General features: G+C 53.6%; 1 protein-coding gene across 11 annotated transcripts in view; it reads right to left on the bottom strand.

Annotated features, from left to right (window-relative positions):
- The window catches only part of Phldb1 (pleckstrin homology like domain family B member 1), a 48,665-nt gene extending 33,757 nt beyond the window's left edge, over positions 1-14,908 (bottom strand). For 2 of the 11 annotated variants that reach the window (XM_047516000.1, XM_047516004.1), the window contains exons 1-4: positions 12,709-12,970; positions 8,084-8,164; positions 7,301-7,424; positions 6,214-6,384 (exon numbers count right to left, since the gene is read on the bottom strand). In XM_047516000.1, the coding sequence (XP_047371956.1) occupies positions 6,214-6,384; positions 7,301-7,424; positions 8,084-8,164; positions 12,709-12,819 (487 nt within the window). In that variant the 5' untranslated portion in view covers positions 12,820-12,970. Of the gene's footprint in view, positions 1-1,357; positions 1,596-6,213; positions 6,385-7,300; positions 7,425-8,083; positions 8,165-12,708; positions 12,972-14,821 lie in introns of those variants that run through there. The other 9 variants (XM_047516005.1, XM_047516001.1, XM_047516003.1 and 6 more) reach the window with 8 other exon arrangements.
- Positions 14,909-15,411: the final 503 nt, after the last annotated feature.

Genomic DNA, 15,411 nt, shown 5'->3' with positions numbered 1-15,411 from the left:
TACCCTGGCACACCCACAGGCCCGCCCAGGGTGATGGGTGGTTAGGAAAGGGGATAGCCTTCCCTGCCAAGCCACCAATCACAGAAGCTGATCCCAGAGTAATCATAACTGAAATAAATGCTAGTCAACCACACCGTCCACCTAATTACAACCACAGCTGTTTCAGAAACAGCCTGCCTGGCCCCTCTCCTTCCTTTCAGCCATTTAACAAACTAATTAATGATGAGTTTGCAGGGTCTAGACAGACCCACTCAACACTAGGTTGATAGAGGGAGGGGAATAGAGGTTAGGGAGAGCCTGACCACACAGTCCAAACTAGCAAGGAGGTGGGGAATCTAGGTGGAGCCCATCCCTGCAGTGCCAGGCCCACCCAAGGAGGCTGTGGGTATCTATGGACCCTCTTACCCTGGCCCCTATAGGACTGGAGGCACCTGCCCCTCCCCCTCCCCCACACGGGGGTGTGGCCACGCTCCCTCTGGGCTATAAATAGTGATGCCAGGCAGCAGAGCTGGAGCCGTATTAATAGAGCCAGCAGGAGGGCAGCAGGACTGAGAGTAGCCCAGCTCCTGCCCAAATTAACTTTCTATTTGCACACAGGGGCCTCAGGCATAGCCCCAACTCTGGCACCTACTGCCTCCAGGGACCTGGCCAGTGGGCTTCTGGGAAGTGGCCTCTCTGTCCACCCCTGCTCCACACCCACAAGGCTAGCCTTCTCTGGAAGCCCAGAAACCCCTACCTATCCAACTAAAGTCATGGTCCCTGATCCCCAGGCACAGAGCACCTAACTAAGGTTAAGCTGTATGCAGGTGAATAGAAAATCTGCACATCTGGAAGGAAAACACTGGGCAAAAGAGAGGGTGGATCCTGCCTCTGAGAGATGCACTGGGGAAACACCACACACAGACACACTCATAGGAACACATGCAGAATCCTAGGCAGCCATGCTCACTCACACACACAGAGCGACAGTCACTGCCCTGCTGGTCACACATAGAATGGACTGGCCAAAGGGAGAATGCATGAAGGGAGGATAGGAACAAGAGCCCTGGTCTTTCCCACCAGAGACCCCTCTTGGCCATAACAAGGCTCCCCTCATCCTAACCAGGACCCCTCAACCGCTTGGGCGGCGGATCCCAGGAGGGAACTGCCCAGCGCTAGGGGAGACGAGGTCTGCACAGCCGAGAAGTGCCCCCAAGCCCCGAACCCCACTCAGACATGTTCAGGGTCCCACCACCAAGGAGTCTCACAGCCTCAAGCTCCCAAAGAGAGGTGGAGCACCCCATCCCCCTCCTTGCGCCCACCCTCCCCAGGACGCCCCAGGCAGCTGGGGCTGGGGCTGACCGGGTGGAACACTCACCGCTGAACCGGGACCTCCGGACCGCTTGCCCCGGCTAGCGCGGGCCCCGCAGGTCCCCGGCCCGCCCGGGGCCTTTGAGGGGGCGGGCCGACCTCCCGCGCCGCCGGCTCCAGGCTCCGAGCGAGCAGCCAGGCAGCCAGCAGCCGCCAATGCCCGGGGAGGGGCGGGCCGGCCACCAGCGGCGGGGGAAGGGAGCCAGGAGGGAGGGACAAAGGCGAGGAGGAGGGGAAGAGGAAGTGATGGAGGAGACGAGTGTGGAGCTGGATGGAGAGGGCGGGGCGGGGCGGGAGGATGCAGACAGGCAGCAGGCTGGGGATCCCGCGCCGGGGGCAGGAGGAAAAGTGGGGCGGAGAGGCGGGAGAGGTTGAGGGAGGTGACGCCGGAAGGAAAAGTGAGAGGTAAATATAGAGGCCAGAGGTTGAAGAGCCAGGAGGCTGGAGTGATGCCAAGTGCAGTTTTCGCCCAGAACCCTCTGGGGCAGGTCTGTGGCAGAGGCCTCTCGGGTTCAGACCAGTGTCACCTTGGGCCAGTCACACCCTCTGGTCTGGGATTACTTATCCAGAGAATGAGGAGGATTCCCTCAGTGACCACAAGAGGACATTGCGTGGCTCCACTGAGGAGGAGGAGAGTGGGGACCCAATGGGATCCAGGAAGGTCACTAGGTCCAACTCTGGACCTCAGTCCCTACTGAACAAGGTCACCCAAGCTGGGAACTCAGATCAAGGCAGTCCTCTTTGCAATACAGGCAGCACAGTCCAGATCTTGTCACTATCCTAAATACCTCCTCTTCCAGTCCCTACTCCCCAGAACTCACCCCCACTGACCCAGGCTGAACCAAAGCATTGCCCCTTCCAAGCCAGCCCATTTCCTGGGTCTCCCAAGTGCCCTCTCCCGGTAAGGTACCCTTCCTTTCTGGAAAACAGTGCCACCTGTCTCTGGTGCCTCCAGAGCCAAACTGAAGATTCTGAGCCATGCTGGTACCTACCACACAGCTGAAGCTCCTGAGAATTGCTCTTGTCCCAACGACCTCACCCTGGACACTAGACCCTTAGGAGACACACCACATTCACCCAGAGACACAAAACGTGTTAGGCAGGTCACACAAACCCACACCATCTCTAGAGACATACCGACACTGTTCAGTCACACTGACACCACGTCAGCTGGGCACAGGGTCTCACAAACACCTCATTCCACGCAGACCACTCTGTCTCTGGCACATTTATTCTCGTGCACACATCCTCCCAGGCCCTACTCCCTGTCTTAGTTTCACTCTCACTCAGGCACAGCTATTCTTTGGCTTAGACCCTGGAGAGACTCTGAAATAAAGTCAGTCTCCAATGGTGCTTACCTGTGATCCCACCTACTTGGGAAGCTGAGCAGGAGGATCTCAAATTCAAGGCCAGTGTGGGTAACATAGTGAGACCCCCATTTCAAAACAAAAAATAAATAAATACAGCCAGTCATGGTGGTGCACACCTGTAATCCCAGCAATTCAGGAGGCTGAGGCAGAAGGATCACAAGTTCAAGGCCAGCCTCAGCAACTTAGAGAGACCCGGTCTCAAAAAATAAATCAAAATACCACTGTAGCTCTCTGGTATAGTGCCCCTAGGTTCAATCCCTAGTATTTAAAAAATGTGTGTGTATACACACACACACACACACACACACACACACACATACTAGCCTCCTTAGAGAAATAATGAGGGAAATTTTCCACCCTTGCTGAATAGCCCCTCTACCACACCCAGTCACTGCCATATGCCCCCCCACCACACACACACACAAGTTCACTCACATGTGCATATGAAACTCATTCCCTTCTGAAGGAAAAAGGAAGACCCATATAGGGTCAAGTGCAAACTGAGGGGAGGTTTTAGAAAACAAAACCTCCTCAGGAAGAGTGATTCATCAGTCTGGAAACTGTGATGGCCAGCTGGACAGACCCAGGCAGGCAGAGGATGCCCGCCAGTGAGAACCAGAGCCGGAGGCAGACACAAGGAAGTGGGACACCTCGGAGGCTTCGCCTGTGCTCTCCTTCCTGTGAGCCTTATTAGTCAAGAGCTTCATCAGTCTTTTATCAGAAAGCCTGTCTTCCCTCCCAATAATTGATAACTGGGTGGGAGAAGAAGAGGCCCAATATCCTGGATCCCAGGCAGCACACTCCTCTGCTGGCCCCCACAAGCCCCTACCCACCAATGAGGGGTTTAGGAAGTAAAGGACACTTGGAGGCCAAGACTGGCAATGCGCAGCAGGAGCGGATGGGGACCTACTGTCTAGACAGCCAGGGCCCTGAGCTGTGTGGCTTTCTGGATCCTCCCCTTCTTAGTCCCCTCCCTGATCTTTCATGTGGTCTGGCTCTGTGATCCCAGGGTGGGGCAGCCTAGACCCAGATTGAGATCCTGCCTTATTTCCTTGGTCCTGGTCCCAGCTCCACCTCTTGCTCTGTAGAGGAAAGGGCAGCATGGGATGTGCCAAGATGCTCGGGTACAGGGGTGGAATCAAGGTCCCCCTGGCTCTCTCACTTCATGCTTCCATGTTCCTAGCTGTAGGATAAAGGTTGGCATCTGCTCTCTGCCCGCCCTCCCCCTCCCCTGGCCCAAGCATACTCCTGCTGGAAGAGCCTGTCACTGCCATCTCTGCCTGTCATGAAGTGTGTCTCTCCAAGTTGCCCATGGTTGGGCACAGTGCCCAGAATGATGTTTCAAAGGCCCGGCCCAGCCAGAGCAGACTCCTTGTTATTCCCAAGATACCCTCTGTTTTTCAAACAGGAGGTTCCACTCTACAAGGCCAAATAAGAGAAATAAGACAGGGAATATAGTCCTTTTTTCTTTTCTTTCTTTCTTTCTTTTCTTTTCTTTTTTTTTTTTTCATGCTGAGGATGGAATCCAGGGTCTCACACATGCTAAGCAAAGGCTCTACCACTGAGCCACAACCCCCAGCCCTAAACAGTTCTCTTGTGCATCTGCCCACCCGAAGGCATATGGCCGGTGAGTTCTCATACACACAGAAGTACACTCACAGGCATTTCGGTACCATCAGTCCTGGGTTCACCCCCACGCCCACTTGAACACACTGATCCATAAACACCAGGAAAGACACAAACAAATGCAGAAATACACAAGCCTAGAGTCACAAACATATCCGGAGATTCATAAACACACTCCTGTTACACAGACACACAGATAGCACATGCACCCCCGAGCCACCCAGTTCCCAAGGAAACGCACTCCCAAGAATGTCCGGAGTGGGGCCAGGCAAGGCTGGGCTTGGTGCCTTGCTCCAGAGATGAGACAAGGAAACCCTCAGCTCCTGGAGCCCAGGGAGGGGGAGGGCTGCGGAGAAGAACACCCATTCCTTTGTGCCTCCGCCTACCCCTCCGCAGGCTGCCAAGCTTCTGAGACAGGCGAGCCCAGACAAGAAGGCTACTGGGGGGCGGGGGGCCAAGGGAGTTTAGGGTCAGAAGAGAGTGGGAGGGTACATACTTGGCAGGGTGGGCTTCTGGCTGAGGAAGGAGGGTCACTGAGGCCACAGGAAATGCTTAAGAATTCCATCATGGCCTCAGGCCCTCCCTCTTCTCAGGGAACTGAAGATGCTGGGAAGATCCAACAGAGGCGCGAAGTAGCGCACGGCATCCTCCACCCTGCTCAGCACACAGGGCAAACTTGCTCTTAACCATGGAAGCAATGGGATTTGGGGCTGGGGAGTAAGAGCTGGGTCACTTTGAACTTTGTCCTGCTTCTCTCTGTTGCTTTGCTGTATCACCTGCATGCACCCAAATCCTGGAGCAGATGCTCCCTCTGAGACTGAATGGGACCATCAGGTACACGGCATCGTGACCAAAGCCCTGAAGAAGGCAAGGACTTGCCTGCTGCAGCTGAGGACATGTCTCCGTAAGGTGTGTCTTCCTATCCTGTGCTCACCCCAAGGGCAGGAGGAAGGAGTGGGGTACGGTCATTCCTAGGTCAACTTTGAAGAGAGTGACTTTAAAGGCCCCAGGGTGTGAACAGAAGAAGCTTGGGAAACAAGGGAATGAATGGGATTTCCCCTGCCAAGGGACTGCCAACCAGTGAGAGTCCCCAGAAAAGGATGCCACTGTCAGCCCTTCTGTGCAGAGCCAGGCTCAGCCCAAAGCTCTCATCCTCATTATAACCTCACCTCTGACCCCGCCCAAATCTGCTTTTCTCATCCCTCTAATCAAACAACTCACTGTATGAAGTGGGGCCCAGAACCTTGTTTCCAGAGTGAACACACCTGGCCTGTCAAAGCGCCACCTGGCCAGCCCTTTAGCTGCCTGGTAACCATGGTAATTGGGGGTCCTTACACAACAGGGTCTCCCTTGCATAAGAGAATGGCCGGTGCTTTGGGAAACAGAGTGGTAACCATATTCATGACAGTCTTGTAGCAAGAGCAGGCATGTCCTCAGATTTTGCATCAGATTCAGCCCTTACCCCATCTTCACGGGAATTTTCATCCTCCTCAGCGGCTTCTCAGAATAACTCCCGTGTGGCATCAAGGAACACCGCCACTGATCCCTTCAACACTGCTGTTCCACTTGCTCTCTCCCAACAACCACTAACAGCCACCCCGCTCCCAGGCCCCCTGACGGCAGGAGTTAGAGCCTCTTCTGTCCCCGTGGTGTGGGGAGGCAAGGTAAGGATGCCCAGAAAGGAAAAGCAGGTGGAAGACGATTCTGGATGCTGGAGGGGTTTGAGATTCTGTAAGTCCAGGTGCACCTGACTATGACCACTCAGGCAGTTACCATGGTAACCTCCACATTAGGCTTCCCCTGCTCCCAACATGCACAAGCTGTGACAAAGAGGCCCCCTCCTCAGTTTAGGGGCATCAAACCTTACCCTGAGTGAGCCGGGTAGGCTGCCGGATGGGGAGCCCATCAATAGTGCAGGCATTGCCACAAGGGTAGAGGGTGAGGGTTCCCCGCAGGTTCTCAATGTAGCAGTGCTCTGGAGCCAAGCCTGGGCCCTGAAGTGAGATGTCCCTGGCTGCAGAGCCAATCACTGTCCTCCCTGGAGAGAGGAGGCAAACTAAGTCAGGGGGCTGCCCAGGCTGAGGAGGCACAGAGGGCAAGGAGGGTCACCGTGGAAATACATTTCACCTGCTACTCCAGGGACACTCTGCCCACCACTGCTCATCCCTACTGGGTCCCTGAGCCTGGTTGAGACTGTAAGTGACAGAAGCTCTTCTCAAGCAGAAAACTCTGCCTTGGAATGGGAAGACCCAAAGGGCACAGGAGCCAGACTCCACTGAGAGTAGAAAAGGAGGGCCTCTCTTCTGCAGACCTCCAGTCCCCTACCGCCCGCTCCCTAAGTTCCCTTTCACTTTTCCCCTTCCTGCTGTCCCCCTTTTCTTCTAAATCTTGATCTCCCCTTTCCTTCTGCCACCTGCAACCCATCCCCACCCTTCCTCCCTCTCCCTCTAGAGCAGCCTCTCCCCAGGCCCCTCCTTGGCAGAGCCCCTGGGACTGGTATTTGGAGAATGTGGGGAATGTACTATCACCCAGGCAACAGGTGCAGCCAGGAGAGAAGAGGGAGGGCAGAAGCTGAGAGTGGAAGGGAGCCATGCCAGGGCCTCCTCTTGGGAGATCAAGCCCCCACTTCCATCTCTCCATTCTCCACCGTCCTGCCTCTCATGCAGGCATCATCCTGGGTGGGACCCTTTTTTGCCCCGGGACACACTGGTTGCTAAGAGCAATGTGCTCTCCTGTTTTTCTCAGCGTTCTCCTTCTTGTTTCTAAACTGATCTTTAATCCCAGAATGGAGCCAGATTATCTACCAAAGAAGACAGGCGGTCTGGGGAAGCATTGCTGAGACCAGGCCAGCATTGCTGGCAGAAGCAGAAGGACCCCCAACACATGCAAGGGAATAGCCTCCACAACAGAATGCCTGTAACAATGGGGTTGGGGGGCTCCCTGTCCTTGCTTACCTTCCTCCAGTGGCAGAAGGGTGATCGCTGTGCTGAGCCGCCCACTGCCCAAGCTCACCAGATGCGGTTTATCCGTTTGCACTTTCAGCCCTTTGCCCGTCTCTATGAGGTCCAAGGGTCCTTTCTGCAGGTAGTGGGGGTGGGAGATGAGCATCATTAGGGACATTGGGCCAGCACCTTACTGCCCTAGCCCCAGTCACACCGGCATTCTCTCCAGCCCTTGTCCCTCTCTTTCCAAAGGTTCCGAGGTGCAGAAAGGCTTAGCACAGAATCTTACACAAAGCATTATTCCACTAAATTGTAATTAGATCTGAATCTAGGCCACTAACTCGCCCCACTGGATTTATCTCAAGTCTTGGCTCAACTGCCCCTTTTGTCTATTAAAACAGAAACAAGGAGAGAGGGTGGGGACAGGCACTGGGTAAGGAGGAGGGGGCACTGCAGAGGAGGGCCAGCCCAGCTCCTTTCAGTTTTGTCCACGACTATCCACCTGGCTGTTGCTTGCCCTTGCTAAACTAAGCTACAAGGAAGGGTGGAGGCATGGATCCAGGATCCAGCCCAGTGAACCAGCCCAGGGACAACCTGTAAACCGCTTTCTGACTTTCAAAGGGGAGTGTCTAGGTGAACCAATTAACCTGATTCAGATAAAGACTGAGCTGTTAATAGGCTTGGGACCTGGGGAAGGACAGAGAGGAACAGAACTGCTGCTCTCATCCTTAGGCTGGAGTCACAGAACCCATCCCCATCAACAACCCTCTTGCCCCAAGCCCCAAAACCACTCACCTGCACCACGGCCTGGGTCTTGCATCCAGGGCCTACCTGGCTCCTTTTGAGAGCATCCATGGTCCTAGGACTCCAGAGCTCCTGGGGACACAGGATAAGGGTGAGATGGGGAGCTTAGGGTAGAAGAGAGAAATAGGCTCTGTGACAGTGTTCTTAGGCAGGGGCAACAGCAGCCACCACTCCTCGTGAGCCACAACATAGCTCACACACCACACCAGTCCCAGCTCTTGCCAGGGCAAGCACAAATAGCCCAATAGGGCCTGGCTTCTATTTCTGTGCATTCTTGCTCTATGCTACCCAGAACCCCAGGTCTTAGCAGCTGAAGACCCCTCAGCCATCTGGAGTCTTAAGTAGGGTGGGGGAAATCCCACTAAGGGATGGGAGGAGGAACAAAATCCAGGAAAACCCTCCAGGGACACCGGTAGCCAGAGGGTCTCCAGGTGGGTAGCAGAGCTGAAAAGGGCTCCATTCCCCACCTTTCCTTCTCCTTTTCTCCCTCTGTCTCTTTCTCAGAGGCCTCAGTAGAATATTTTTTCTTTCTTCCTTTTATTAGGGGAGGAGGTACTGGGGGTTGAACCCAGGGGCACTTTACCACTGAGCTCTGTTCCCAGCCCTTTTTATTTTTTGAGACATGGTCTTGCTAAATTGCCCAGGCTAGCCTTGAAACTTGTGATCTTCCACAGAGACCAACCCACATAAATACGGTTATCCCCATACTAGACAAAGTGACAAAAATATACATTGCCTATTCAACAAATGGTGCTGGGAAAACTGGAAATCCATATGTAACAAAATGAAATTAAACCCCTATCTCTCACCCTGCACAAAAATCAACTCAAAGTTGATCAAAGACCTAGGCACTAGAACAGAGACCTGTACCTAATACAAGAAAAAGTAGGCCCAAATCTTCACCATGTCGGCTTAGGTCCTGACTTCCTCAACAAGACTCCTAAAGTGCAAGAAGTAAAATCAAGAATTAATAAATAGGATGGATTCAAACAAAAAAGCTTTTTAGCAAAGGAAACAATAATGTGAAGAGAAAGCCTACAAAATGGGAAAAAAATCTTTACCATATGTACCTCAGATAGACCACTAATATCCAGGATAGAAAAAGAACTCAAAAAACTTAACACCAAAAAAAAAAAAAAAAAAGAAAGAAAGAAAACAAATAACCCAATCAATAAGTGGGCTAAGGAACTGAGCAGACACTTCACAGAAGAAATATAATCGATCAACAAATTGAAAAAATGTTCAACATCTCTAGTAATTAGGGAAATGCAAATCAAAACTACCCTAAGATTTCATCTCACTCCAATCAGAATAGCAATTATCAAGAATACAAGCAACAATAAATGTTGGCGTGGATGTGGGGGGAAAGGCACACTCATACATTGCTGGTGGGACTGCAGATTGGTGCAGTCATTCTGGAAAGCAGTATGGAGATTCCTAAGAAAACTTGGAATAGAACCACCATTTGACCCAGCTATCCCTCTCCTCAGTTTATACCCAAAGTTCTTAAAATTAGCATACCACAGTGACACAGCCACATCAATGTTTATACAGTCAGTTCACAACAGCTAAACTATGGAACCAACCTAGATGTCCTTCAACAGATAAATGGATAAAGAAAATGTGGAATATTACTCAGTCATAAAGAAGAATGAAATTCTGGTATTTGCTGGTAAATGGGTAGAACAGGAAAATATCATGTTAAGTGAAATAAGCCAATCCCAAAAAACCAAAGGCCAAATATTTCTTCTGATAAGTGAATGCTGATCCACAGTGTGAGGTGTATAGGGAAGAATAAAGGAATTTTGAATTATGCAGAGGAGAGTGAGGGGAAGGGTGGGGTAGTGGGAATGGGAAGGATGGTAGAATGAGACAGACATTATTACCCTATATACATGTATGAAAAAATTTAAAAATATATTTATCACTGTCAAAAAAAGATAATGAAAAAATTTCAATACCACATATTACTTTGGTAAGATTACTCTGAAATGGTCACATTTTTCCTGTTCCCGAATGAAATTGATGTGTACTTACTAAGAATAAATAAATAATTAAAAAAAAACTTTTGATCTTCTTGCCTCAATCTCCCCTCCCAAGTCGCTGAGATTATAGGCATGAGCCCCTGGCCCCGCTAGCAGGATGTATTCTTAAAAAAGACACAGGAAAAACAGCCATTCTTGCCACCTCCGTACGTCTCAAGTCCTGCACCTTCTCTTCCCCAGAAAGCAACCTCACCTCAACCTAATCAGTAAGTCTCAACGCTGAATATTACTGAGAATATAGGACTGTTTCGTTCTTACCTGGCTTGGTGCTTTAGGAAGCTTAGATTCCAGAACCAGAACTTGAATCCTCACCTACCTATCACCACCACCCATCCCTGGTTTATGTTTCTGATACCCAAGAAATGAGAGGAAGAACCTTGTTTGTTATTGTGTGTCTACATGTCCATCCTTTGACCAAAATGTCAAAGTGAGAAACATTCATTGGCTGCTGACATTTTGCCGGGGAAAGCTAAGGACTTAGGGAGATAGACTAGGACTGCAGGGTTTCCCCTGCGCTCTTTCTTGCTACCATCTACCCGGTGACTTGCAGAGGAAGTAGGGGCAGGAGCCAGCATTCCAAGGAATGTCTGACCCTGGCAGAGGGTCCCAAGGGCCTCAGTCACAGAGTTACTAAATTTACCCTCCTAGCTTCCACCCTTCCGGGCCAGGACTACATCATCTCCGTCACCATTTCCAACCAAGCTGGCGGAAGAGAGGCCGGAACAGCGCCTGGGGCCCACCCTAAGCGTGCCTGGGAAGAGGGAAAGCAAAGGCCATTAACCCACACCAAGCCCCAAGCTGGCCTGGCACCTGCCAGGCATCCTGGCCACAGGGAAGTTTCCAGGGACAGATTGTTGTCCTGCTTCCTTAGACTTGGGAAAATCCCTCAGCATTTTTTGAGGGAGCCGAGACAAGAGAGTGGACTGGGAATGGGAAGTTTATGTTAAAGAATGGGTAAGAAAAAAAAAAAGTAAATAATGATGAAGAAAAGGCATCATCCTTCAGTGAAAAGGATGTGGTACTGAAGATTGAACCTAGGGACATTCTGTCACTGAGGTATACCCCCAGTCCATTTTATTTTTTGTTTTGAGAGAGGTCTCATTAAATTGATGAGGCTGGCCTTGAATTTGTAATCCCACTGCCTCAGTCTCCTGAGTTGCTGGGATTATAGGCATGTGCCACCACACTGAGCTGGAAAAAATTTTATACTGGAATACAAAAGCCTTAAATTCTATGCTGACTTTATTAGTTATTAGCTATAAAATCTTGGACAAGTTATTTAACTTCTCTGATTGCCAAGTCAATCTTCTATAAAACTAGAATAATAATAATTTTAAAAGATTGGATTTGTGGTTGCCTGAGGCTAACGGTAGAATAGAGAGTGACTAAATCGGCACAAAGATTTTTTAGAAGGGCAATAGAAATGTTTTAAAATTAAATCGTGATGATGTTGCACTGCTCTGTAAATATACTAAGAAACATTGCACACTTAAATTGGGCAGATTTTATGGTATATAAATCACACATCAAATAAAACTGATGGTTTAAAAAGATTGGAGATTCAGGTATTATACTAAATGACACTCTACAAAGTGCAAAGCACTATAAAAATCCAGTTCTTATGAGTTATGTGACCTTGAGCAAGGCACGTCACCTGTCTGGGCCTCAGTTTCTTCATCTGTCACCCTGGAGTGTTTGTCGGTGTCACTCTGAAGCCTTTGGGAGTGCTCATTTATTTACACCAAAGAAATTCAAGTGGAGATAAAAGAATAATGTTGATGGGGAATAAGAGTGATTAGAAGAGAGGAGAGACGGGAATAAGGAGGTGAAAGGAGAGGGAGAGATAAGGAGAGAGTTGTAGGGAGAAGATAAGAAAAGATGTAGAGATTGGGAGGTGCTAGGCTGTGGCCCCAGCTCAGAAACCTAATCCCAGTCAAGCGCAAGACACCAAACCAACCCGTTCCAGCACTAGAGCTGCACTGACATAGGGGCCTCGCAGCGCCGGGGAGAGCTGCCACCTGGGGGCGCCCCTCCTCGGACCCCAACCCAGGCCCCGGCGCCCCCAGTTGGCTGGCCAGCTTCCGTCCCGCCCGGCCGCTACCCACTACCCTCGGCTGTAATTACCCACCCGCCCTGCCCGCCCGGGCCTCCGCGGCCCTTCTGGGAAACCCTGTCCCGCCCCGCTGCCAAAAAAAGGTCCCTGCAGTGTGAGTCCGGCTCTGGGGCATGGAGTCGGCTCCCCACCCTCGCACAGATGCCCAAACGCCTCCTCCGGACCAAGGTGGTAGGGGCCCGACTGACCGGATTTGGCGACCTGTAGAGAAGGTCCCCGAGTGAGGCGAGGCAGTTGACTCCGGCCTGGCCCCTCTGGCCTCCTCGCCCAGCGAGAACGCGCGAGCACCTGGGCAATACGGGACACCGGTCCCCAGCAAACACTGAAGGGGACCTCCCCGGCTCCCAGTGACGCCCAAGATGGGAGATCTAAAGCCAGTCCCCTAAGGAAAGGCGGCACCCCCGTGGCGCCACTGCTTGAGTGCTCCCCAAGCCTTTGCGGGTCGCTTCGGCGCTCACCTGGGTCCCGGGGGGCCAGTCGAGGCCTCGCCCCCAATGTCGCATGGCTCTGGTGCCGAGCTGGGGTCCTTTCGGCCCGCTGCGGCTTTCGTTCGCCTTCCCGGCGCACATCCGCCCTCGGGGAAGGGCCACCGTCAGAGGAAGGAGTCAGGACGGGAAGGAAACTGAGGCTAGGAGCCCAGAGGGCGGGACGCCCGAGCGGGGCGGGGCGGGACGGGGGTGCCCAAGATGCCCCGGCAAGGAGAAAACTTGAAGAAGGGCGTCTGCGAAGGGACTAGGAGGGGAAAGTGACACGAGGGGATTTGGAGGGGGACATTTAAACTGGGGGATGAGGGAAAATGAAATCAGGGAAGAAGACAGTGCAGAGGATGCGGGGAGAGCCTGAGGACAGGCGGTGGGAAAATCGCGGAGGCCGGAGGAGGCAGAGGATCGTGGAGGGAGTGACCCGACAGCGGTAGGTAGGCGAGGTGGAGGAAAAGAGAGAGATTAGGGGCAGACCAGCGGCCCCACAAGTGGGGGAGAGGAGATGCAGCCAGATGACAGAGGAAATAGCCGCAGGAGGAGATGCAAGTGTAGTTTTGGGGTGTGCTTTTTAGTTGGTGGGGGGAGCGGGAAAGGTTCATCTGGTTCACCTCTCCGAAACCGGCTGGTCGCGTGGCATTTCCGCACGCTAGAGGCCCCTGTCACCCTCTTGCCTGCCCTTCCCTGAGCCGCCGGGTGGGACAAGGCCGCAGTGTTGGGCCGACGGCCGCGGCTGCCCCGCCCGCCCTGACTGTGGGACAAGAGGCCTTTCTTTGGTAGGACCGGGAGAAGGAGCCGTTTGTTTGCGCGGTGGGGAAAGGGAATGGCCCCCTACACACCGCAGCTTGCAGCTGGGCAGCTGCAGGAAGGGAACAAGCATGTGTAGGGACTGCGCGTGTGAGTGGGGCTGCTTGTGTGGGTGGGGACTAGGTGTGTCAGCGGGGCTGCGTGAATGGGGCTGCGTGAGCGCGTGGAGCGTACAGTGTGAAGTGAGTGGTGAGGTCTAGGCATCTGCGTGTGTCCTGGTGGCCCTAGCACAGGGACTGTGTGTGCGCGCAAAGCGTGGGAGTGGAGGGTGGGGAGCGTGTGTGCTGTGCAGATACCCGACGTCGTGGGAGCTTGTGCTTGTGTGACCGCCGTGGAACCAGCCCGCAGTCGGATGAGTCAGCCCCCGGGAGCCTCCGGGACCGCTGAGCTAACGGACCCAGAATGCAGCCCCGCCCCGGCGCCCGGGGTCCCCCGCCGGGCGGTGCGGTAGCCGGCCAACTCCCGGCCAGCGCCCGCCTCGGCGGAAGCGTCCGCAGCGCCTCGGCAACCCTGCGCCGGGCTGCCCCACCCAGTCGCCCGCCCGCACTTCCCCATCCCGGGGGAGCCCGATGACTTGTCTCAGCCTCGACTCGGGGGAACTCCGCTAGGCATTCGAATCCAGACCGCGAAGGCGTGGCGAGAACCTGCGACTTACTCTTCCAAAGTGCCCCATGTGGACTCGGGGACCCCAAAAGATATGGGGTCTTGAAGAGTGCCTGGAAAACCTCAAACGCGCTTCCCATCTCTTGGACAGCCCCAAGGATCCTTCCTGGACTCCCGTTCCTCCGAGCAGGACTCCTCATCCCTTCCTTATCCATCAAGGCGGCTAACTCCGGGACAAGAATGGATACGCCCCTGGGGATCCCCCTTCCTGTGTTCCTGCTGTTGGTGGAGAGGGCGGTGTGGGGCGCTGGAGACAAGGGCAAGCACACACACACGCCACCGCCAGTGTCCGCCTAGCCATAGTGGTGCCCAAAGGAGAGTCTGGATCCGCAAGTCTCAGAGTCCTTCCCGGGGGTAGTCCACAAGGGTCCCCTCTGGCGGCAGCGTTGGCAGCGACTCCGGAGGACAAAATCAATCTGCTCACGGGAAAGCGGGAGAGCGGACTCCCACAAAGCCCTTTTCATCCCCACGCACTTACCTGAGATGCCCCTTCCTCCCGTTCGGGTTTCTTCCGAGCTCCCTACCCTAGAGCTGATCTCGCCACGACCTGGGACTTTCCCTTATGCAGCCCCAGCCGTGCAGTAGTAGTAGCCAGCTGGAGTAGTGGAGGAGGAGCGCTTACCTCGAGGGGTGAGGGGGACACCGGTCTCTTGGCCCGGCTCCGCCGCGGCAGCCTCAAGCTGGGGAGGACACTGCTACTTTTCCTTGGGAGTCCTCTGAGTAGGAGGAGAGCGAGTCTGTCCCGCCCCCCACCCCCGTTAGTCCCCGCCCCCACCCCCGTCCTGTCACCCTGACCAGCCAGAGAAGACGCCCTTGTGGGGCTGAAGCCCAAGGTCCCCCACCCACCCTTTCCCACAGCAGCACCTCCCCCCGCCTGCACAGCGCCCGCTTTGTTCATCTGTACAGCTGGGCTCACCACCACCACCGCCACCGCCACCACAGCACACGCACAGCCTCTTCTCCCGCCCTCCCCCTTCGGACCCTCCTAGACCACCCGAACCCCTAAACTTTGACGCTGTTTTGAGAGGTGTTTTTGACAGCTAGCGCTCTCTCTATCCTTCCGCCCCCTCTCTCCTTACATGCCTGAAACCTCCACTGGTTCCCAATGAAGTTCCTAGTCGCAGCCCGTACAACATACTCTGAATTGGACATTTCCTCCAGAACATCTACTGGGGACACTCAAGTCTTCCCTCTTTACTACCTCTCCTCACC

Source organism: Sciurus carolinensis, chromosome 11 (genome assembly GCF_902686445.1).
Source record: "Sciurus carolinensis chromosome 11, mSciCar1.2, whole genome shotgun sequence".
NCBI lineage: Eukaryota > Metazoa > Chordata > Mammalia > Rodentia > Sciuridae > Sciurus > Sciurus carolinensis.
The sequence above is the reverse complement of the archived record's forward strand: the minus strand, read 5'-3'. Positions and strand labels throughout refer to the sequence as shown.